The 23,033-nt window shown below is 32.9% G+C and overlaps 8 protein-coding genes across 14 annotated transcripts in view; all 8 read left to right on the forward strand.

Annotated features, from left to right (window-relative positions):
- The window catches only part of LOC132193642 (poly [ADP-ribose] polymerase tankyrase-1-like), a 161,079-nt gene extending 153,678 nt beyond the window's left edge, over window positions 1-7,401 (forward strand). Inside the window, exons 2-5 of one of the 2 annotated variants that reach the window (XM_059614429.1) lie at window positions 4,781-4,871; window positions 5,252-5,393; window positions 5,603-6,055; window positions 6,420-7,401. In XM_059614429.1, the coding sequence (XP_059470412.1) occupies window positions 5,274-5,393; window positions 5,603-6,055; window positions 6,420-6,644 (798 nt within the window). In that variant the 5' untranslated portion in view covers window positions 4,781-4,871; window positions 5,252-5,273 and the 3' untranslated portion in view covers window positions 6,645-7,401. Of the gene's footprint in view, window positions 1-4,780; window positions 4,872-4,962; window positions 5,191-5,251; window positions 5,394-5,602; window positions 6,056-6,419 lie in introns of those variants that run through there. The other variant, XM_059614430.1, reaches the window with a different exon arrangement.
- LOC132193463 (poly [ADP-ribose] polymerase tankyrase-like) lies at window positions 180-2,101 on the forward strand. The gene is made up of 4 exons (XM_059614164.1): window positions 180-487; window positions 781-967; window positions 1,444-1,700; window positions 1,764-2,101. The coding sequence occupies exons 1-4, from the start codon at window positions 233-235 to the stop codon at window positions 1,803-1,805; spliced, it is 741 nt and encodes a 246-aa protein (XP_059470147.1). The 5' UTR covers window positions 180-232; the 3' UTR covers window positions 1,806-2,101.
- Window positions 7,402-8,147: 746 nt separating the features above from the next.
- On the forward strand, window positions 8,148-9,913 carry LOC132193474 (poly [ADP-ribose] polymerase tankyrase-2-like). The gene is made up of 5 exons (XM_059614178.1): window positions 8,148-8,279; window positions 8,543-8,675; window positions 8,889-9,075; window positions 9,135-9,388; window positions 9,443-9,913. Exons 2-5 carry the CDS (start codon window positions 8,544-8,546, stop codon window positions 9,503-9,505), a joined length of 636 nt encoding a protein of 211 aa, XP_059470161.1. The 5' UTR covers window positions 8,148-8,279; window position 8,543; the 3' UTR covers window positions 9,506-9,913.
- Window positions 9,914-10,635: 722 nt separating this feature from the next.
- On the forward strand, window positions 10,636-12,196 carry LOC132193530 (poly [ADP-ribose] polymerase tankyrase-like). Of its 4 annotated transcripts, none has more exons than XR_009441466.1 (6): window positions 10,636-10,772; window positions 10,941-11,089; window positions 11,191-11,377; window positions 11,445-11,699; window positions 11,770-11,884; window positions 12,070-12,196. XR_009441466.1 is itself a non-coding variant. In XM_059614258.1 (6 exons), exons 3-6 carry the CDS (start codon window positions 11,260-11,262, stop codon window positions 12,120-12,122), a joined length of 528 nt encoding a protein of 175 aa, XP_059470241.1. In that variant the 5' UTR covers window positions 10,636-10,772; window positions 10,941-11,089; window positions 11,186-11,259; the 3' UTR covers window positions 12,123-12,196. The 4 variants fall into 4 exon arrangements, 3 of the variants coding, with proteins under 3 accessions (XP_059470241.1, XP_059470240.1, XP_059470242.1); XM_059614258.1 differs by having other exon boundaries at window positions 11,186-11,377; window positions 11,445-11,686; XM_059614257.1 differs by having other exon boundaries at window positions 11,445-11,686.
- Window positions 12,197-12,564: 368 nt separating this feature from the next.
- On the forward strand, window positions 12,565-14,197 carry LOC132193466 (poly [ADP-ribose] polymerase tankyrase-2-like). The gene is made up of 5 exons (XM_059614168.1): window positions 12,565-12,705; window positions 12,846-13,057; window positions 13,120-13,306; window positions 13,361-13,614; window positions 13,702-14,197. The coding sequence occupies exons 2-5, from the start codon at window positions 12,923-12,925 to the stop codon at window positions 13,774-13,776; spliced, it is 651 nt and encodes a 216-aa protein (XP_059470151.1). The 5' UTR covers window positions 12,565-12,705; window positions 12,846-12,922; the 3' UTR covers window positions 13,777-14,197.
- A 650-nt stretch (window positions 14,198-14,847) lies between these two features.
- Window positions 14,848-16,831, forward strand: LOC132193669 (poly [ADP-ribose] polymerase tankyrase-like). Its single transcript, XM_059614490.1, has 6 exons — window positions 14,848-14,904; window positions 15,650-15,788; window positions 15,851-16,037; window positions 16,092-16,345; window positions 16,439-16,479; window positions 16,534-16,831. The coding sequence occupies exons 1-6, from the start codon at window positions 14,876-14,878 to the stop codon at window positions 16,829-16,831; spliced, it is 948 nt and encodes a 315-aa protein (XP_059470473.1). The 5' UTR covers window positions 14,848-14,875.
- A 642-nt stretch (window positions 16,832-17,473) lies between these two features.
- LOC132193510 (poly [ADP-ribose] polymerase tankyrase-like) lies at window positions 17,474-19,360 on the forward strand. 2 transcript variants are annotated; one of them, XM_059614228.1, is made up of 5 exons: window positions 17,474-17,561; window positions 17,683-17,834; window positions 17,974-18,160; window positions 18,221-18,474; window positions 18,766-19,360. In XM_059614228.1, the coding sequence occupies exons 2-5, from the start codon at window positions 17,700-17,702 to the stop codon at window positions 18,973-18,975; spliced, it is 786 nt and encodes a 261-aa protein (XP_059470211.1). In that variant the 5' UTR covers window positions 17,474-17,561; window positions 17,683-17,699; the 3' UTR covers window positions 18,976-19,360. The 2 variants fall into 2 exon arrangements, with proteins under 2 accessions (XP_059470211.1, XP_059470210.1); XM_059614227.1 differs by having other exon boundaries at window positions 17,481-17,621.
- Window positions 19,361-20,159: 799 nt separating this feature from the next.
- LOC132193494 (poly [ADP-ribose] polymerase tankyrase-2-like) lies at window positions 20,160-22,895 on the forward strand. Of its 2 annotated transcripts, none has more exons than XM_059614207.1 (5): window positions 20,160-20,237; window positions 20,660-20,924; window positions 20,996-21,182; window positions 21,235-21,488; window positions 22,208-22,895. In XM_059614207.1, the coding sequence occupies exons 2-5, from the start codon at window positions 20,790-20,792 to the stop codon at window positions 22,391-22,393; spliced, it is 762 nt and encodes a 253-aa protein (XP_059470190.1). In that variant the 5' UTR covers window positions 20,160-20,237; window positions 20,660-20,789; the 3' UTR covers window positions 22,394-22,895. The 2 variants fall into 2 exon arrangements, with proteins under 2 accessions (XP_059470190.1, XP_059470189.1); XM_059614206.1 differs by having other exon boundaries at window positions 20,165-20,237; window positions 20,779-20,924; window positions 22,208-22,894.
- The last annotated feature ends 138 nt before the right edge of the window (window positions 22,896-23,033 follow it).

Here is a 23,033-nt window from a genome sequence, read left to right on the forward strand (position 1 = left end):
ATAAAAGTAATGACCTTAATTGTCATTCAGATAGATCAGAGCTATGCGAAAATTGTAAACTTCGCGCATTATGCGCTAGAAATTGTTTGCATTTTATCAGCGAAAAAGGAAGGAAAAGGCAAAAGGCATGCGCGTGAAAACCGAAACTTGACTCAAACTTTTGCATTCTCGTCTCGCCGGCAGCAGACGAGCGCAGAACGAAAAACGAGAACAGAAAATAATTCAGCATAGCATGTCACTCGTGTGCGCCCCGCTGTCAAGTCTCTTGTGCATTTCTGGTAAAACACCGAAAGCCAGAAAGAAAGTCGCGAGGAAAAACACGCTTACTGAATGCAAAGGTCGGAGGAAAAGCAGGAAAGCAGCGATGGCCGAGTTGATGCAGCTGGAGGAGGACGACCAGATGTACGCGGACGTCGCCGGAAAATTAAGGGCCACCATCAAACCCCACAAAAATGGCATTCCTCTCAGTGACTACACAATCAACAAGGTCATTTTTTCACAGAAAACAATATTGAAATCCGCACTTTGAAAATAATTATTAATTTATGGAAACTTAATGATGATTCTAAACGAAAATTGGGGGAAATTAATCATTTTGACAATAATTTTACATCGTGTCAACATGGATTTTTGATTATTGTGCTAATAATTTTATAGAAAATATTCTTTTTTTACATAAATTAAATGATTGTTTTATTCTTGGAAAAATTTCAAAAATCAGCATAAAATTATAATAATTATTCTGAAACAAAAAATTTATATTGCCTTTTGTTTTCACAGATCAGTCTGGTTATAAACGAAGATTTGCAAAAGAGGCACGCAGACCTGAAGGAATTGATTCTCATAGAGATGAACAGCGAGGAGGCTGAAGAGATGGATCTGTACCATGGAAGCCCAAACGCTTTGCAGATTGTCAACGAAGGCTTTAGTGTTCAGTTATCTGCTGCGAGCAACATGTTCGGAAAGGGCACGTATTTCGTAAACAGACTTTCTTTCGGTACAATGTATAACATTTCGCAAAAACCTGTATAAGAACCGATTTTTCTTTAACTTTAAAATGAATAATATTTGAGAATTAAATTAAAACAAAGTTCTTAAAGATACCAATCTCTGAATTTCCAGGAGTGAAATATTTCTTATCTGTTCTTGATATTTGGCCCGTGTATTGCAATTGCATGAGGTACTCTTATTAGCTTCAGCACAAGATTTGTATCTGACAAGCTGCTACTTTGCTCATGTTTTTTTTATATTGATATGTCCAACTTTTAAAGCGGGCACCAATTAAAGAAATGACTTTATTCCTTTGAATCAGCTTATTTTAATATTTTTAATATTTTTTTATTTTTTGCTTAATTCTCAATTATGTTGCTTAAAAATATTCATAAAAAATTGATTGTTTTTTGTTGATAATTATGTAATTAATTTTTTATTTGTATATTTCAGGAATTTACTTTGCGAGCTACTCGTCCAAGAGCAATCAGTATGCCTGGGGCAACAACAACGGTTGTCCAGCTCACAGAAAGCGTTCTTGCACCAAGTGCGTCCGTCACCTGCTCGTCTGTCGCTGCTTCATGGGCAACATCTACAGACCTAAGGAGCCAGTGCTCACGATCCCCAAAGGCTATCACAGCGTCGTTGCCGAGCCTGGCGTCGTCCCAACCCTGAGATACCCTGAATATGCTGTCTTGAACGGAGACCAGGTTAAAATCAAAATTTATTTTGTATTTGAAAAAAAAAATCAAAAAGTTGACTTATTTTTGTAGGCCCTGCCGTTGTATCTGATTGAGTACACCATTGTGCCTTAAGAAGCAGGACGTCCAGCCCTGAAATGAGATTTCATCAATTTTATTACTCATATAAATTGACAATTGACAGCTCTCAAAGACTTTTATCATAGATACTAACACCACTGTGTTGCACAATTGCACATTCTTGAAAAATAATTTTTTTTGTGCGTTCGTTAATTAAAATACTTGTGAAAGAATGTCCTAATATTATTATGTTCAGTACAAATCAACTTTGATGTTAAAATAATTTGCCTAAAATTGATTATTCAATATTAAGACCGTCGTTAAAAAGAAATATAATAAAATATAAAAAACAATTATTAAACAAATTAAAAAAAACTTTATTTTCCTTTGAGGACGTTCCGATACTATTTAATTGTCATTATTTTGATGTGTTATTCCCATTCATGTATTTCCAGCATGAAATTCTCGACTTCTTAGCCGTACTTAAAAAGAGTAATTGGGGAATTCCCGAGGAATTGAAGTAATTAGCTCTTTCCTATATTTCAAAGTGAAAATTAAATAAAATTTCAGTCTTGAAAAGTAAAAGTATAATCAATACAGTAGGGGTCCAAATTAGAACAAATTACGCAGAGTGCAGGCGTTATGGTTGGAAAAGTTTGAAACTGGTAAAGAACATGATTTGAGGCGCAAACGAAAGCTTATGTTGGGACGATCTTGTTTCATTCAGCATCGAGTTTGCCTGTTGTTCACTCAAAGACTTTTCTGATGCTAGCAAGTGAGGGATAGCAAAGCGTGCGCCACACAAGTTTAAAAAAAAATGCATTTTACCAAATTGAGTGAAAATGATGCCGAATACATTCGGATTTCTCGACTTTTAAATCTCACCATCATGAAGCACAAATTTGTGCGACTCTCGGCTTTTGACAAAATTAAGGTAAGTTCAACTTTTAATTTCACCAACAAAAGCATAAAATGAATTTGATGACTATGTTTTTTTATTGATGATAAATTATCATATTACAGAATTAAGTTTTTTTTCAATTATTATAATTATTATCCAATTCGGAAGAGAAAAACAAAAAATTTAACATTATAAATTAGCAAAAAGTCAGCAAATAACGCCAAATTGTATTGAATATAACTCATGGCATTGAAAAATTATACTAAATTCAAGGCTGCCATCCAACGACAAAATCCAAAACTTACAAACTCAATTGATTTTTGATCATCCAGCACACCACAATTCTAAACAATTTAAATAATGAAATAATTACGTTTTTCTTTTGCCGCCGCAGTTTCTCTTTTTTCCTTTCACTCACAATCAGTTAAAATAACAGAAGTATATAAAAAAAAAATAGAATGCTTATCAATTTGCTATTTTTTTATTTCTTTTTTATTTCAATTTTTTAATTTATATAATTGCAGATGATTCGAATCGAAAATCCGCTTCTCTTCAAAAGGTATAATAGGGCAAGAGAGCGCATCCAAATGGAGACGGGCGAAAAGTGCGAGGAGGTCGAACTGTTGCATGGTTCACCATTCGCACTTGAAATATCTTTGTCCGGTTTCAATGAGGAGTATTCGAAAGAGAAGAATATGTTTGGCCAAGGTAAAGTAATATACCTTTAAAAAATCACAATTTCGTTTTTAATTGGAAACAGGAGTTTAATTTACGGACCTCTGGGCTCGAAAGCAAACCAATATTCGTGGGGCGCTAACACAGGCTGTCCTCCGCACGATGACCGCAACTGCACCACCTGTCCGAGGTATCTGCTGGTCTGCTCGTGTCTTATGGGACGAAGGTACCACGCCACGCACCAGCCTCTGACCGAGGTTCCTCTCGGCCACCACAGCATTGTTGCCGAGCCCGCTCAGGCTGCCGGACTGAAATATGCCGAGTATGTTGTCCTCAACGGCGACCAGGTTCGTTTTTTCACATTAAATTCTATTTCTCAGTATATTTATAAAAAATGAAATGAACTTTTCAGGCGCTTCCAAAAGTGCTTGTTGAATACAGGGCTGCCCAATACCATGATCCATGAGATTTACGCGCCGCGAGAAAAGTGATCGTCGATTAAAAACTCTCAAGAGAGCCCTATATTTTTGTATAATTTTTAATCTTAATAAATTTTATTTTTAAATTAGGGGAAAAACAGCAGTTGAAAGGTGGGATTTACTGGATTTAGAAGCAAGATTTTCACTTATGAAAAAATTAGATGGTGATAATGACATTAATGATAAAAAAAAAATGTGTATACTCTTAATTATTTAAGACTATTTTTTATTGAAACAACTTAAGTATTCCAGGTTGGAGTCAGATTCGTCGTTGGTGTCTTCAGAGATGAGTGCATTTGCATGCAATACTTGACCCTGTATAAATCTATAAATTTATACAAATAATTATTTATTATGTGTAAATTATAAAATAGATATTACAATAAACAATAAAAACATTAAAAATTACAAATGAAATACTTATTTATAAAAAAAAATACACCATTTTACGATATATCTTGAGATAGAGAGAGCGGATAGAAAAAATTTATAAAAATGCGAATAACATGAATGCATTATATTTTATTTTACATGGATCATCAAAAGTTTGATTTTTATAAATTTTTCTGATTTTTTGTTCATGTATCAGTTATAAGCGTAAACGAAGCAAAAATAAATCGTGGAAAATTTTTGTAATCAAAAAGGAAACTCAAATAAAAAAATTGTCACGATGTATGTATGTAATTGTCGCGCGCTTCTATGCTAAACCAAAACCCTTTACCTCCCTCTACACTTCGCTATCAGTGACATCTACGTGAGCCGAGGAGTAACAAAAACAAAAGTTGTGGGTGTGTGGTAAAAAAAATCCCAACACCCAAGAGTAGGGATAGTAGAGCTCTGGGATACGAATAAGGGCGGGGCTTAGGTACCAGCTCCCATTTGATTACATTGTACCAGTTTAACATTGCGGGTATGGGGGGGCTCCGCCTTTCTTCGTATCCCATGGTTCTACAATCCCTACCCAAGAGCAAAAGGGGTTGGAGTTTGGCGTGGGTTTGGGCTTTTTGGATTTGCGCTCAAAAAAGGGCCGAACAGGTCGAAGGGGAGCTGATTTTGATTGTGCAGGTGAGCAATTGTCTTTGTCTTGACACCTTTTGTGATAGCACGTGTGAGCGGTGTGAGGTTGATTAGTTTTTGTTGACATTTTCAGCATGGTTCTTTTTGTGGCAACAAGTTGTCGCACGTTGTTTTTTTTTCGCCAAGTGAGCAATATAATAATTTGTTTGATCTTTTAATTACACTGCAAAGGTTAAAGCTTAAAGTGACGTGGCTTTTTCTTGGCAACGCAGCCGCTTAACTTTTTTGCAAGATAAAATTTGGGATTTATACCAAAAAACGTGGTGGACGCTCATACGCAGGAATAATTTTACTGAAGTTTTATTTGGTTTGAGACTTAAATTGTTCTTTGATTAGAAATTTTTATTGAAATTCCTTGTGGTTTTCAGTGGGCAGAAAATTTCGGAAAATATGACTGCCAGGAAATTGAACTTGGACCACCCTGACTCGGACTATGTCAACGACCTGATGCACAACAGCATTGTCCAGCACAACAATAACATCCCTCTGAACTCCTACAGCTTGATCAATGCAAGTTTTTTTTTACTAAGATTCATAAGTTTGTAAAAGATTAAACTGAAAATTTATGCTTCATTTTGAATATTTCTGTTTGGGTATAAAAATTTATTGATCTATTTTGTTTTAAAATTATTAAATTTGTTTTAATTTTGATGATCAGAAATTTAAAAAATTCATCTTTAAAATTTTTTAAAGTTGTAACTAATAATTTGTCCGAATAGGTCTTCAAAATTGACGATCCAATGCGCTCCAGCAAGTTCTGGGACCGCATCAAGCGGATGAAGAGGAAGCTTGGAATGTTCCAAGAGATCAATGTCCTCTTCCATGGCACACCGAAGGCTTGGGACATCATTGAAGACGGCTTCAACGTCGCCCACTCGAGTGAAGAGAACATGTTTGGCAAGGGCGTCTACTTCACGGACAAGTCGTCCAAAGCAAACCAGTACTCTTGGGGCGCCAACCAGGGCTGTCCTCGGCACAACGACATCGCCTGTGACGTCTGCGTGCGCAGGATGCTCATCTGCAAGTGCTCGATGGGCCGCAAGTTCAAGCCTTCCTACCCCAAAGAGCCCGTCCCTCCTGGACACCACAGTGTCGAAGCTGACCCACACTCCAATGGGGACATTGCGCGCTTCCTTGTGCACCCAGAGTTTGTCTTCTTCAGCAAACACCAAGTAAAGCAGCATGGCTTATTTTATTTAGCTAAAAAAAATATTATTATTGAAATTGAAAAGAATATTTCTTTTAAATGCAGTAAAGTAATGCATAGAAATTTTTAAATTTATTGATGTTAAAAATTAATTAAATAATACCATTTGAAATTTAAATTGGGATTTTGATCGTTTTATTTTCAAATAAATTTTTTTTCAATGGTAATCATTTTTTTCCAAAAACTCAATTACGCAAACTATTTTCCTAATTTTTTGATAGTTATATTTCAAATTTCAAGTATTTCAACTGGATGCAAAAATAATTGCTTAATATTTTCATCAATTTTTGTTTTTTTTCTTCAACTAAATAAATAAATTTATTCTTCAGGTTCTGCCTTTGTACCTTGTCGAGTACAGAATAAAACTGAAGAGACAAGGCCGATACGTCTCTCCTCCTCCGCCATTTGGGCGCCCAGTTCCTGTTCCAAGATACAACTATTCTCAGTCCTCCTCCTCGGGAAGCTCTCGGGGACCATCTTACCAAAGCAGCTACCGTTCTCAGCCTGTCTACGATTCGTCTTCCTCTGATGAGGATGAGTACTACTACTATTAAGGAATCTTTGTCTTCCTTGTCTTGAGAGAGAGAAAGAAAGATTTAGTGGCTTACATTACTAGAAGCAATGCCCAAATTTAGAAACATAAGAGGAGTTTAAAATCAAAACAACTGCAATTTTGCAGATCAGTTAGTTTCTTTTGAAAGCATAATTGAAAGATGTATGGTGACTCTGATCTGAGTCTTGTTCCTTTTTCTGAAAGCAGAGGGGGGAAAGTAAAATAAAATGCTTTCAAGTGAATTCCTAATTTACTCAGTAATTTCCTCCTGCTGCATAATTGATCTTAAAATGGAAATAGTTAATTTTAATGAGAAAAAATAAACTTGTGTACAATTTTTATGAAACAATATTAATGAATACTATAATGTCAATTATCTCCACTGTGTCTTTGTGCATTTGTTATTGATTTATACAAAATAATTAAATCACTATTATTATGTAAAATATTTTTCCTCATAAAGAAATATGTTAAATCAAATCAAATTGCTCATGGAAAATTGCTTAAATTGGCTGAAACAGGAAAGCACCTGACTAAACTTTTGAGCAGCATTTATAATTATGCTATTCACTCCCAAGTTGCTAAGTGCCTCCTCCCAATATTACCAATTTTAAAATTTAATACCATTGTAAGTAAACCAATATATTTTGGTACGCAATTCTCACTAAAATTATGTTATTTTAAAAGCGAAGGCTAAACTTTACAGCCGCAATCGATTCCATGTGCAGATAAAGATGACAATAAAGAAATTATATGAAATCAACATTTCTTAAAGCATTTCATTAATTTTAATTCTGCATGTTGGAACAAAAATTATTTTAGTGTGTCTGAGTTAAAATATTACTGCTGAAATCTGAATCAAATTGTTATTGGGTGAAAAAGTGATACCAGCAGCTAAGCGACAATGATTTAATTTATTACCCAACATATGAACGGATTTTTGTTTGAAATAGCTGATTTGCTAGATGAGAAAAACGCTGGGATGGACTAAAAATTTCTCCCGCTCAAAAGAGCTAAATTTTTTAACCCGAGCTAAAATTTGTCCCGCCACTATCCTCCCGGGGGGGGGGGGGGGGGGGGGAATCTCTAGTGAATGCCCCCGAGTGTTTAGTTTTCCCATAAACTTTTCATAGCATAAATTTCTTCAATTTTTGTTAAATTCTTTAAATAAAAACAAATCTTTTTACCATACCAGAAATTTCTTAAAAAAATGTAATTACTAGAATGAAATATCGTAATTTTCATCCACAACCGCGTATTTTGCATGAAGATTTTTAATTCTCATATAAAATTCAAATAAGTATTCTGTTAACGCAATTAGGGCGATTTACCCAACATTATTGATTTATACCCAAATTGTATTTATTATACTATTTAGGTGAATTAATTAAGATTGTTTATTACTTTTTTTCACTGTACAAGAGTAAAAATTAAATCATTTTTAATTTGTCGTTATCAAAAAGTCTAAATTTATACCAATGATGCTATACCAATATTTTGGCCATAGACTTTTTCTTGTGAGACTTACAATCCCACACCAGCAGATAAGTGCGGCCGGCCGGCTCTCTTGAACGAAAGTGTTCTGCGAGAGCAAAAGAGGCGAATCGTAATTTCTTCACTGCCGTTAACATATCACGTAAGGACTGCATAACTCTTTTCTAAGATATTCAAAAATTTTGCTTTTTAACAAACTTTTTATTTGTCTAGATGTTAAAAATTTCTCAGTATTATAAATTTAAAAAAAATTTGCTTGCATATTGTCATAATATTTTAACTGATTTACTAATTTACTTCATATGATAAAATGTTGGAAAAGTCTTACACTGAAGTGAAAAAACCGGCGGTATCTAATCTGCTGATTTAATAAGCAAAATGATATCAAATTAATTGTTCTTTTAGAATGGCAAGACGATGGTATGACGGAATAGAGCTTGAGGAGCTTCAACGCAGCCACAAGGACTTCCAATATGTTCATACCAAAATGCACAAAACTATTGGCCACGGTGACGTGCTGAATTATGATATTAGGAAGGTAAATTAACAATCAACAATGACTCAATGTTTTTATTTCTTTCTGATAAACAATTAATATTAAAGGCTAAATTTAAAAAATAATTTGATAATTTTGGGTATTTAATTAACAGAAATTAATATTTTTTCAAATTCTATATTTTTTACTTAATTTGACAAGAATATAATTAACTTTGACCAATAATGAATTACAAATACTTAATTTTTTACTAAGGTGTTTCGAATCAACAATAAATATACATGGCCGAGATACGTAAAGCGCAGGGCGCAAATCTGCAGAGATATGGGAGGGCAAAGGGTTACGGAACGAAGACTTTTTCACGGGTCGCCAAATGCAGAGACCATTGCCAACGAAGGATTTGACCGCGGATTTGCAAAGTCGTCTGGAATGTTTGGTGCTGGTAGGTTTTCTAAAAATGCTGCAAATAAATTAAAAAAATTCTCGCTATTTTGTTTTCAGGAGTCTACTTTGCGGAACATTCGTCCAAGAGCAATAACTACTCGTTTGGCTGCCTACAGCCTTGTCCCCGACACAGCACCGGCAATTGCAGCTCGTGCGTGCGAAAAATGCTAATTTGCAAGGTGGCAATTGGAAAACTGTATGAAACAACATTTTCAACGACAAGCTCGCTTCCCAAGGGTTATCATTCAGTTCGGGGCAACGCCGGCATGCGCCTCGCTTTCCCCGAATATGTGATTTATAATGACGATCAGGTGAGGACTAAAATTCATTCTATGTCAGTTGAATTCTTTTAATTTTATTCACAGGTGTATCCCAGCTACTTGATTGAGTACACAGCAAACTATAAAGATGGCTGCTCTTTGATGTGAGCAAAAATATTTTTAAATTAAAATGACGATGCTAAAATATTTTCAAAAATGTCAAATTAGCTATTCTATGAATCAAAAAGATAATTTTGTGAAGCGTAGATTAAATTGATGTTATTTAGTGCTTATAACAATCTGCTTAATACAAGCAGTGCTTCTATGTAATAATTATAGAGTCATATTTTTACTTTTTTAAACATATATTGGCTGCATTACTATTTTTCTACTGTATTTTATACATTGTGATTGCTGCAAAGTAACAAACAATCATTGAAAAAATGTTTTGAACTGTTAAATTTGAATTTTCATCCCAAATTTTTACGGAGGTAATAATTGCATCTTACATTTGAAAATGCATCCAGTTTGTTGGCTATTTTTGTTTATAAAATTCTCAATAAAGAAAAGCAACTGAAAATTGAACTATTGTTTACTTTTATTCATTCAAACGAATAATATGAAAATGTGTATGGCATTCAACAACCTTCAACTAATAAAAAACTACAAACTGATTCAAAATTTGGAATGATTGTTGCTAAATATAAATAAAATCAAAAAATCAAGAATATTTTATTATTCTATGAAAAAATGTGTCAAAAAAGCAATATTAAAAAGTTTTTTTAATTTATGAAAAAGCAATCTCAAAATTGAATTCCTTGACTACAAAATTAATTATTAATTATTATTATTGTTGTTTATTCTACTCAAGTCATACATTAAAAGTGAAATTACCAAAACATATAGGATGACGTTATAACGGATAACATTTTTCTCCGAAAGACTGATAAGAAAATTTTCTTTACGTGCAGAAAAAAAGAACCAGTATTATACTTTTACATTAGACTTATCAATTCATGGAAGGTCCTAATTTAATTAATTATTTAGGCTTCACGCTTAATTCTAAATTTAAAAAATTACATAAAATAATTATTATGTTTTCGTAAAATAATATATGATTTAAGCCACAGTTAGCTGAAATAGGTGCATTAATATTATTTAAAATAATTAGAAAAATCCATATTTTTCCCCTTTTTCTTATAGCCATTTAAAGAAAATTTAATTTTGCAAAAGTGAAAGACTTAAAAGTCTTACACGTTGCATCCACTGGCTCAATTCCAAGCTCGTCACAACAAAATCTCTCGCAGTCTAAGACAACCTGCGTTTATCTCCGATACAGAGTTTGAATGTCCTTTAGCTCTGAACCGACGCACATAGCACCGAAGAAAAATTGTAAGACAAGAAGCTGGTATGGTTTTTCCCCAACACACTGATTGTGAGTTACGTTCTGAAATTTTACAACTAAAACCAAAATAGCGCTCATGACTAAAAAATAGTAAAAAATTGTTTACAAATAATATTAATGCCATTATTGATTTGCATTTGCAAAGTAGTGGATATTTTTTTACTAAAAATTAGTGTGAAAATATTTAATCTTTTGCAGAGTTCAAAATGCTAAGAGGCCAAGGAAATTTGTATGATGGCATCAAACTTGAGGAGCTTGCGGAAGAAAGAAGGTGTTTTAAATATGTAGTAGACAAAATGCAAAAGACTATTTGTCACCGTGATGTGGCGCACTACAACATAAAGAAGGTATTAAAAGCGGCTAGATGACTATTTTATGCGAAAATTTCAATAGAGGCAGTTTTTGGATTGATGTATAAAAAAAATATAAATTAAATTTTCAAGAGCAGATTTTCAGGATTGCAAATAATAAGAATTGGCCAAGATACGTAAATAGAAGAGAAGTGATTAAGAATGAAATGGAAGGATCGTGGGTTGAGGAAAAGCGCCTTTTTCACGGATCTCCCCACGCTCAAGAAATTGCTACAGACGGTTTTGATCGTGGATACGCAAAGGACTCGGGAATGTTTGGCAAAGGTACTTTTAAACAATCTGCATCTTAATAAAAAAAAACATGCCTGATACAAAATTAAAACTTGATAAGGTGTCTACTTCGCTGAAAACTCGTCAAAGAGCAACAACTACGCCTATGGAAATTTCTCTCCGTGCAAAGACCACACAAATCGTCAATGCGAACTTTGCACGCTTTGCAAAGTAGCTTTGGGGAAAGTCTTTGAAACTACCTCCACTGTGAAATCGTGTCCACGCGGCTATCACTCGGTCAAGGCGCTTCCGCAAAGAGGATTTTTGAATCACGTAGAATACATCATTTACAACGATGATCAAGTATGTAAATTTGGTGTGAAAATTAATTTTTGAATAGAAACATCGTTTTGACTCATTATGAAACTTTATCCGATTTTTCACAGGTTTATCCGAGATTCCTGATTGAGTATACAACCACCTACACAGCTCAAGTTGTGCCGAGGCCTAATCCGCAAATCGATCCCTTTTTTAGACAATTTTTGAGGTTGAAGAGAATGAGTAAGTGCGACACCGCTTTGATAAAGTTGCTTATATTAGTGTAATTAAGGTTCAAAACTGCATTTTAACTAACAATAAAAATATGTATTTTTACCGTATAAACCAAAAAAATATAACAAAAAAATCAAATACAGAAAACTTGTAAAAAAAAAATTGTTTTGTAACACAGAACTTATATTTTTCAGTGAATAAACCTCAACAGAATCGCCAAAACACGAAAGGCTGCATTATTTTGTGATTAAAGGAAGCTGTGCCAAAGCCAAAGCCGTATAATAATTGTAATATATTCAATAAATACAACAACTGTGAGAATTTTTTGTTTTTGCGAGTCAATTATGAACCTTTAATGATTTGATGAAATCATCACAATAACCCTAGAAATTAAAAAAAATATTTTAGTTTAGAAACAATACAGTAATTATTTCATTGATCGAAATTTATATGAGAAAAATAAATTTTAGAACTAAAGCATGGCTTGCTTAAGAACAAAGGAGTGATTCAAATAAGTTGGAGATGGTTAATAAATTTTAACATTTTTTGTTATATGATGACTAATGACAATCGTCTTTGAGCAAGACTTTTTTGGTACTGATAGTAAACTGCAAGGCTACAATTCAGTAAGCGAAATTTACAATTTAAATACAGCCCAAGCGAAGATTAGACTTTTTGATTTCAACAAGCAACAATGACTTTTATAAAATCAGTGTTTTTATCAAATAGACTTTTTATACGGATAAATACAAATCTTTTAGCATTCCCCAGCACAAATCTACAATTGTGAACCAGCAACCACTGCCTTAAAATTTTTTCGCCTTTCTAAGGTATTTATTCATTATTATTTGTATGTTTTCAATAGATTTTAACAAAAAAGGTTTTGATTTTTAACTTGATTTCTTTTGTAGTTGTTTTCTTATGTCTAACTGTAAGTAACGATAATAACCGTTTTTATAATTAATTTCAGGTCCTGCCGTTTCCAAAGTCCTAATTAATAAGAAATGTAATTGATATATCAACTATCATAACTTTATAAAAAGAAATATGCCTCCCGGAAGATGGTCCGATGGAATCGAGCTAGAAGAATTATCGCCAGAAAGAGATGGTTATCAATTTGCAAAGGAGAAAGTTCAAAGTACAATAAACCACGACGAGGTTGAGAGTTTTGATATCGAAAGTGTAAGGAACAATTGCAAACAAAAGTAAAACTTAATTTGAATTAAAATTTTAAATAATTTTAGGTATACAGAATTAAGAACAAGTACACTTGGAATCGATATAGAGAGAGGAGGGAGAAAATGAGTCAAGAACTAGGGGGTGCGTGGGTCAAAGAAATGCGCCTCTTTCACGGCTCACCCCACGCAAAGACAATCGCTAATGAAGGATTTGACAGAGGATTCGCCAAAAAATCGGGAATGTTCGGAGACGGTGCGAGAAATTTTTTTCTACGTATATTTTCTAAAATAAAGTTTTGTTATGCAGGCGTCTATTTTGCGGAACATTCATCCAAAAGCAACAACTACGCTTTCGGTGCCTTCAAGAAATGTGAAAAACACGACGAATTGCATTGCGAGATTTGCATTAGACGAATTTTGATTTGCAAAGTCGCTCTCGGAAGAATGTATGAGACGAATAGGACTGTGAAATATCTTCCTGAAGGATATCATTCCGTCAAAGCCATACCAGATACTGGATTTCTGTTGCGTCCCGAGTACATAATTTATAATGACGATCAGGTATGGAAATATTATAAAGATATCGCTGAAAAACGAAAATGCACCAGCAAAAAGCTTGGTGTAATTAATGCACGCTTTTTTTAACAGGTGTATCCCAGCTATTTGGTAGAGTACACTGCCAAGTATAAGAAGTCAACGGATCAAGCATGTGTTATTGCTTGAGTATTAAAAGATCTAACCCTGAATCGACCTGGAAACAATGAGTTGCGGTTTATGGCAAAATAAATGGGGGATATTCACATGCGAAGTTAGCACCAGCAAATCGCATGAGGTGCAAAATAATCAGTGACCAGCAAGTGACGTGTGCCAAATCAAAAATTGTCGCTGTCTCAGCAAAATCTTACATTAAGCGTTTCAAATTTGTACAATGGTCTGCCCGTGACGCTGAGGGTAGAGGCTTGATATGCAGTATTTGTGCGTGAATTAAATGAAAAAGCTGAATTGTTATTTGGAAGACCGCGATTTTTTGGCAGAACTTTTACATATTGAGCGTTGTTTTGTTTTCATTCAAAACAATTTACAGGCGAGTGGAGGGTTGATTGCTTTTGTAATACTATTTTAAATAAAAATTATTTTATTTTTATTCTTTACTTTTAATTGAAATATAATTTGCGTATTACCAAGCACCAAGCAATCATTTCATTCACACGTGCAATATACTTTAAAGCTTTTGACATTAATTCAAAAATTATTTCAAATGATTTCAAATATATTGTAAACAAATTAAATGTTAAAATTTCGCCATATTTTAAAAATATTCAAGAATGCCACAAACGGACTAAATTTTTAAATTAAGGAATAGTGAATATAAATTTTAAAACTCCAAAATTATATTATCATATGGATTTTTAATTTTTTTATATTGCATATTAAATTGGTGGGTGACTATGATAGCTCATTGATAAATTTCGCAAGAAAGAGTTTTTATTCTGCGGATCATTCATTCACCAAGACTACAGTTTGGTGCCTTCCACAAAGAGAAGATTCAGATTTGGTAATTGTTTGAAACAGAAAGAGATAATGAGTATTAAATCGGGAACGAGACGGGAAATTTTGGAAAAGTTCCCGGCAGAATAAATTTTTGTGTGAATATACGTAATATAAAAATTTAATATCAGAGTGGTCAAGTCTCGTAGGATGAAAATTGCGTGCGATTGCGCTTATTTAAACAATTAAGACTTTCTGTTAGGTCTAGTACAAAGAGCATGTAAGAGCTCCACCGAACTCACCGAAGAAAGATAGTTGGCAAACGGCAAAGTGCATGATCAACAGCAGAGTACAAAAAAAGCGGTAACGTTACTTGTATTACTCACCATTATCTCAAGCAAGTTATTCAATTATTATTATTATTTTAATATTATTTTTATCACACACAAATGTAATTATTATCTGCATGTTATATTACTAAAAAGTTTTTAAAATATCAGACTTGTTAATTTTCGTCTGAAGCCTGGAACAGCGATCATCAGAATTAAACTTTCCTGTCGGAATTTCCTATCATAATTTTTGTATGTATTCTGATAGGCCGCGCATCGGTCATTACAATTACGTGCAAATTTTTTGTTTGAAAATGTTTGGTACATCATTATTGTGTCGTTATTTAATTTAATTCTCCTAAAAATTACTGCTCTTTTTTTAAATGATGAAATGAACAATTTCCAGTAAAAATTTACAATCATACAGTCATGCCCATTGAAAGGAAGGACTTTTAAAGTCTGCATTCAGCGTATTAGCTTTTTATTTCCACGGGTATAAATTAAGATATTGCGCTACACCTTCGACTAACAATTTTGAACTCGGCCGGCTACCTCATTATTTATTTGATAATCTTGGTGATCGCTTTCTATACTTTTATAATAAATAAATTGAAAAATATATATGTAATAAGAATATTTCAACTATATCATAAAATAATATTTTCATTCCATTAATCTGAAGTTGGTCAAACTTACATAAAGTAACTAATTATAAAATTAAAATACACATATAGTGAATTACAAAACTAATATGACTGTAATATGCACCTTTTTAATAGAAATATGCCTCCCGGAAGATGGTTCGATGGAATCGAACTAGAAGAATTATCGCCAGAGAGAGGCGGTTACATATTTGCAAAGGAGAAAGTTCAAAGTACAATAAACCACGACAAGGTTGAGAGTTTTGATATTGAAAATGTAAGGAAGAATTGCAAACAACAGTAAAACTTAATTTGACTTTAAATTTTAAATAATTTTAGGTATACAGAATTAAGAACAAGTACACTTGGAATCGGTATAAAGAGAGGAGGAAGGAAATCAGCCAAGAACTAGGGGGTGCGTGGGTCACAGAAATGCGCCTCTTTCACGGCTCACCCCACGCAAAGAAAATCGCTACTGAAGGATTTGACAGAGGATTCGCCAAAAAATCGGGAATGTTCGGAGACGGTGCGAGAAATTTTTTTCTATGTATATTTTCTGAAATAAAGTTTTGTTATGCAGGCGTCTATTTTGCGGAACATTCATCCAAAAGCAACAACTACGCTTTCGGTGCCTTCAAGAAATGTGAAAAACACGACGAATTGCATTGCGAGATTTGCATTAGACGAATTTTGATTTGCAAAGTCGCTCTCGGAAGAATGTATGAGACGAATAGGACTGTGAAATCTCTTCCTGAAGGATATCATTCAGTCAAAGCCATACCAGATACTGGTTTTCTGTTGCGTCCCGAGTACATAATTTACAATGACGATCAGGTATGAAAACTTGCAAAAGATAAAAAAAAAACCAATGTTCGAAAGCATTTGGTTTCTATGTACACTAATTAATTATAGTTTATTCCTCAACAGGTATATCCTAGCTTTTTGGTAGAGTATACTGCCAAGTATAGGTAATTTCTGTAGCATTTTTTTTCAAACTTGTTATTTATTTATTCTCAATTCAGTTCAAAAGGGATCAATAATACAAGTGGCTCATCTCGTAGAGGAATAATGCAGACAATGAAGCAAAGCAATCCAATCAAACAAGTCAACCAACAAAGAAACTCGAATATGGATATGAATAAGAGCATAACCTTAATATTCGTTACAACAGTATTGGTTTCTAATTTGATTCCTTTGATTTATGAATTTTATGATATTGGTACAATCTCTTTACAGGCGGTTTACTCAAATTTTTCACTTTTAGATCAGTTAGCATTTATCTATATTCTTATTGCAATCTGTACTCGTTATTTTGTTTGAAATGTATTTAAAAAAAAATTAGGTATTATTATAAACATGAGAGTTATTTTTTTTTCAAAAGATATCAAAGCTGAAAAGAATTATTAATAAATGTTATAAAAGAATCGCTTAATTGGGATTTATTTTTGCAGATCCTTTATAAAATAAATTAAATGTAGAATTTTAAGCAAAAATCCTGGTTTTTTATTTATTCAAGAAAAAAATAATTGGCTGTCATTATGAATTTATTGGGTAAAGAATGAAGAATGCCAGATTTTTCAAAAGAAGTCTTTGATTGAAAATAATTTTGCTACAGTTCTGGGAAAAAATTTCTCTAGAAAGATTTTTTATTCTGCGTAGACCATTCATTAACTAAGACTATTTTTGGGCGTCCACAATGATTCAGATTTGGGAATTAATTTGAAACAGGACTGCGGTTAGCCTCATATTGTAGCAAATTGATTTCCATCAGAGAAAGGAATCAATCATGGTATGGTATCGTCGATAGAACCCGATGCTGTATAATAAAAAAAGTTTGCACATTTTTAACTTCAATTATTTGGCAAGTTTTTTAGCAAGATTTTAGCTTACCAACCAGAAAGTCTAAGGCCTAGAGGAGTATTATTAAGCAACCATTCAAGGCCCTTGGCCTTATCGTCACAACTCACAACGATCTCTGCATCGGCAGACACAAGGATTGCCATTTAATCTCATCGCTTTATATTTCGCGCCTCATCATTGATTTCCTCTTGTGCGTTGAGTATTTTTGTACCTATTATAGCGCTGAAGCTGAATAGCACGCCTAGCGAATGTAATTCAAAAATTTAGTTTTAAATTTTTTTTTTTTTAAATCGACATTTATTTATTTGCAGTTTTCTGGCAAACAAATATGGCACACGGGAATTGGTACAACGGTATCCAGCTGGAGGCACTGCAAAAGGGTTCCAAAGATTATGAATATGTGAAGGACAAAATGCACAGCTCGATTTGCCACGACGAAGTTCAGAGCTACGACATAGAGATGGTAACAATGAATTGAAAAATAGTTGGAAATTGTTTATCTTTTTCAGATTAAATTGGATGATTTGTGCTGATATCCTTTCATCTCTCTTTTCAGAAATCTAATTTTTTTTTTTAAATAATAATAATTAATTCAAACATAGATTTACAGAGTCAACAACAAATACATTTGGCCGCGTTATAAAAAAAGAAGGGAGCAAATGAGTATGGAGCTGGGTGGAAAATGGGTAGAGGAAAAACGTCTTTTCCACGGGTCGCCTCAAGCTGAGAAAATCGCCAAAGAAGGCTTCGATCAAGGATTTGCCAAAACTTCAGGAATGTTTGGAAAAGGTTTAAAGCGAAATTTAGAAGAAGAAAAACGAAGCAAAATTAATTTTTTAATTTTTTCAGGGGTATATTTTGCAGAGCATTCCTCCAAAAGCAACAACTACGCATTCGGTTGCTGTGAACCTTGTCCGCGACACAAAAATCGACTTTGCGAAATATGCACTCGCTCTATGCTTTTGTGCAAAGTGGCGCTCGGCAGGGTTTACAACGCAACCCAGGTTTTGACCTCACTGCCACATGGATATCACTCAATCAAAGCCAAGCCCCAAGACGGGTTTCTCTTATACCCAGAGTACATAATTTATAATGATGACCAGGTAGGTTTCTTTTTGGCGAGAAATCAATATTACAAAAATTTTGAAAACAATATCAAAACAATTTGATCATGAATAATTTTTAGTCATCATTATTTGTTGATTAAGGATTAAGGTTAAACACAGCACAATATTAAAAGGCAAATCCACTCTACAGAGGAATGACAATTGTTCAACTCTTGGTTTTTATTTTGACTCTAGTAAAAATATTAGACTCAAATTAGTCAATGATATAATTTAAGTTGTACCAACAATAATATGACATTTATATGATATTATAATTAATTTTTACAGGTCTACCCCAGATTTTTGATTGAATACACTGCTAATTTCAAACATACGCCAACTCCCGAAAGCTCTGATAATTCGGAAGAATCAGAAAGTTCCGACAGCGAGAGCTCTGATGATTCGGACGATTCAGATAGCCCTGGTGTAATAGTTATTAATGATCCCTATTCCTCTGATTCTTCTAGCTCATCTGATGAGTCGTGTGTAGTTATGTGATATTTTCTGAGCAGTTCTTACTTACATCAAAAAATTGCTTTGAAGAGGGATTGTAACAAAAAATTGTAAGCTGTAACAAGATTTTTTTGTCACATTAGAAATGAAACGGAGTGATATTTAATTAAAAGTCAGGTTTACGATGTGGTTTTTGTGCATACAATTTTTTGAATTCATAAACCAAGTATGAATATTGATATTATTATGCTGATTGTAGTATAAAAAGTCGTAGAATTTGTGATAGTGCCAAGAAGAAAACCAAGACAATCAAAGTTATCAAGACTCTTTGCAACATTAAGATTTCTTTTTTTGATTTCTTGCTAGTGATATTGATGTACTTTTCCAACAATGCCAATTTTAAATTATTATGAGATTGAATTAAATTAGAATTATATTATGACAATTTTTAAAAATGTTCTTTTATTAATCATAGGTTTAAAATGACACATTTATGAATAAAATGATAAAATCAGCATGATTAATGCATCAAAACGCTCTATTAATAAATAATAAAGTTCATATTATTAAATTGAAAAACAGGAAAATAACCAAGGCAAAAATTTCTTTGCAGGCCTAATATCATAGTTACAACTTATATATCATACAACTCACATTTATAAAATTTGACTTTTCTAAAAGTAAAAAAAAAATTAAAATTTATTTAAATGTAAAATTAAACTGTTTTTTATGCTGCAGTAAATGAGTCCAATCAAATAAGAAGAATTATTTGAATATTATTAATATTTAATCTGGTATTTTTTGTAAAAGATAATTATGAAAACTTTTTAAACTTTGAACAACAATTTTCTCAAGAATTATAGCTCATATTAAAAATAAAATAAAAAAACGAAAAGATAATGCAGCTCTTTAATTTATCTGCATGATCAATTTCTCCCCTTTATCTTTAATAAATGTGAAATCATGGATTAAACGGATGACGGAACCGGACGTGAACAAAATAAGGAGTATTAAATTCCCGAGCGAGAGACGGGAAATTTTGGATAATTCCTGGCAGAATAAATTTTTTGTGAATATGCAAAATCAATAAATAAAAAATACATTCATATAAAGAAATTTTGAGCATAAAGCATACAGGATGAAAATTGCGTGCACTTGCGCTTAGTTAGACGAGATAGGCTATCTTCAATATGTGTAAGACTTTCTGTTAGGTCTAATTTTGATCGAGAGCATGTAAGAGCTCCATCGGAGAGAGAATCGGCAAAGAGGTACAGCGCGTGATCATCAGCAGCAGACACAAAAAAGCGGTAACATTGCTCACAATTATTTCTAGCTATCAAATTATTAAATTTAATTTCATTAATTTTAATATAATTTAATCACACACTATAGTCTAACTAATATCTGCATATTTCTAAAATGTTTTAAAAATATCAGGGGTATTTTTTTTTAATTTAAATGATTTCTTAATTTTGTTGAAATTTTATTGAATTTTCCTTCAAAGCTACTTTTTTTCAATGAAATGTACAAATTTTATCATGAAAGTAAAAATTTAAAATTTTATTTAAATTAATTAACCGCAGCCATTAAATTAGATGATGGTAGTATCTTTTTTTTTTTTAAATTTTTGTCTATTTAGAACTGCTATTTCAAGGAGGCAATATATTATTTAATTAATAATTATTAAATTAATATTAATACCAAGGGCAATTAACAATTTAATTCCCAGCTTGCACTTGGGACTTTTGCGATAAGATTGAAAGAAGTCTAACAATACGCTTTGCGAGCATCCCTACTTAAAAGTCTCACACTCAAATCAATCTTCCAACACCTTAAATCTAAAAACAGGGACTTAAATCATGCCTCGTGGAAATTGGTTTGACGGAATCGAGCTGGAGGAGCTCTCTGCAACGGGTCGTTGTTTTGCGTACGTTCGAGACAAAATGCATAATACCATCGTCCATGATGAAGTCGAGAGCTACGACATTAAGCAGGTACGACGAGTTGAAAATTTTTTGTTTTTATCATTCAATTGTTTTTAAATAAAATTAATATTTTTATCTAGGCTTATCGCATAAACAACAAACACACTTGGCCCCTTTATGTAAAAAGAAGGGCGCAAATCAGCCAAGATCTGGGTGGAAAAAGGGTGACGGAGAAACGAATTTTTCACGGCTCACCCAACGCTTTAGCGATTGCCAGTGAGGGATTCGACCGCGGATTTGCAAAAAACAGTGGCATGTTTGGAAATGGTAAACAATTTCAAGATAGAATATTTTTGTTTTTTTAAACCAAAATTTTTAGGAGTATATTTCGCTGAGAATTCGTCAAAGAGTAACAATTACGCATTCGGCAACTTCAAGCCATGCCAACCGCACAACAATCGGCGATGCCAAATTTGCATACGACGAGTTCTGATTTGCAAAGTGGCTGTGGGCAGAGTTTACAACACGACCGACACCATCACGTCCCTTCCGAGCGGGTTTCATTCTGTCCGGGCAGAGGCTAAAAGTGGATTTCTTAAATTCCCAGAGTACATAATTTACAACGATGATCAAGTAAGCTTTCTTTTTCTTAAAAAAAAACCCATTAAAATTAAATTTAGCACGGTTCTGTAAATAAGTTTCCTGTGCAAAAAAAACATATTACTTATTCCTTCAAGCCTTGAAAATGCCTCTTTAATATTATGAAACTTAAAATAGGTAAAAAAACGACAGAAATATGCTTGTTAGTTTCCTATTTTTTTTTAGAAACGTTGTAATCTTTGGAATTGAATTACAAATTTGTGACACCAAAAATTAAAAGCCACCAAAGATTTTTCGTCGAGGGTTTTCATAATATTTTTTTTTTCTTCAGACCAAACTTACAATTAGGTGATAAGGCGAAAAGAAATTATTGTCATGGCTCAAATGTATCCACAAAAGTTCCACTTTTTAAAACAGGATCATTTATCATTTTTAGAACATTCAAGTTTTGTTCAGGGTATCAGTCAGTCTTTTAATTGATTATTTAATCATTAATAAAATCTTTCTGAAAAAATAAAATCCATCACAATTTAAGGGAAATTTAGCTCAAGATTTTTTAATTCAGCCAATTTATGTGCGCATGAAATTATTTCGTCTTATCTGGATTATGTCGAGATAGCACTCTCTGGATTTATTTTAGGCTGTTCCTAGGAAAAGGTTAATTTCTTTAGATTTGTTCTGGATTATTTGAGGGGCTTTAAATTTAATTAAAATTTCTATGATGAACGTTCTAAATAGTGAATCTGTTACAGGTTTTTCCGAGCTTTCTGATTGAGTACACCACCAATTACAAGCAAGGAGTACCAAGACCGTTCTCTGCTCCGAATCCCCTGCGGCGGTCATTCAATCGCAGAAATGGTCAATCTGCCAGCAATAATGTTGATCCCAGTGGCATTTTATCAGTGATGTTCCCTAATCTCAATCTCAATTCCCCTTGACAAGGTTAAAAAAATGAAATGACACCTAAATTTGTACTCAATTTAAGCAACTCGCAAGCTCTCTGAATAGGTTCTTTTTGTAAGAAATGAATTAGGAAAAACATTTCCGTACTTTTCACAAAATATTTTTGCCGATTCATTATATCATATTTCAAATATTTGATTTCATGCGAAAATAAATTTTTAAAAGCAAATTTTTTAATGTTATAATTAGAAGTATCAAAAGCTGATAATTTTCTTGGACACATATGATTTATGATTTTGTTAAAAAAATTTAATAGAAAATAACCTGGTGTATTTTTTGGATGTCTGTATTTATTATTTTGAGCTGATTTTGAGGCTCAATTTTGATTTTAATTTAAAGGCCGCGTGAGACAAAATGCCTGTGTATGCCAAAAATTGTTAAAAGTTCACTGAATGTCTAACAATATAAGCAATGTAAAATTTTGTATTAAAAAGCTATTTTTAAATAATAAAGACGCTAAGTGTTTTCTTGTAATATAAAATCACTTCAGCAAAAATAAAACAGTTTTCCAAAAGCTCGATCGTCTCCAATGCAATCAATTATTTTAATTATTATTATTCAGACCAGTTTGAAACCAATAATTTGTAATTTCTCACAAATGAGATAAATAAAAAT

This window comes from Neocloeon triangulifer, unplaced genomic scaffold, assembly GCF_031216515.1.
Source record: "Neocloeon triangulifer isolate White Clay Creek 2 clone unplaced genomic scaffold, ASM3121651v1 ptg000004l, whole genome shotgun sequence".
NCBI classification, from domain to species: domain Eukaryota; kingdom Metazoa; phylum Arthropoda; class Insecta; order Ephemeroptera; family Baetidae; genus Neocloeon; species Neocloeon triangulifer.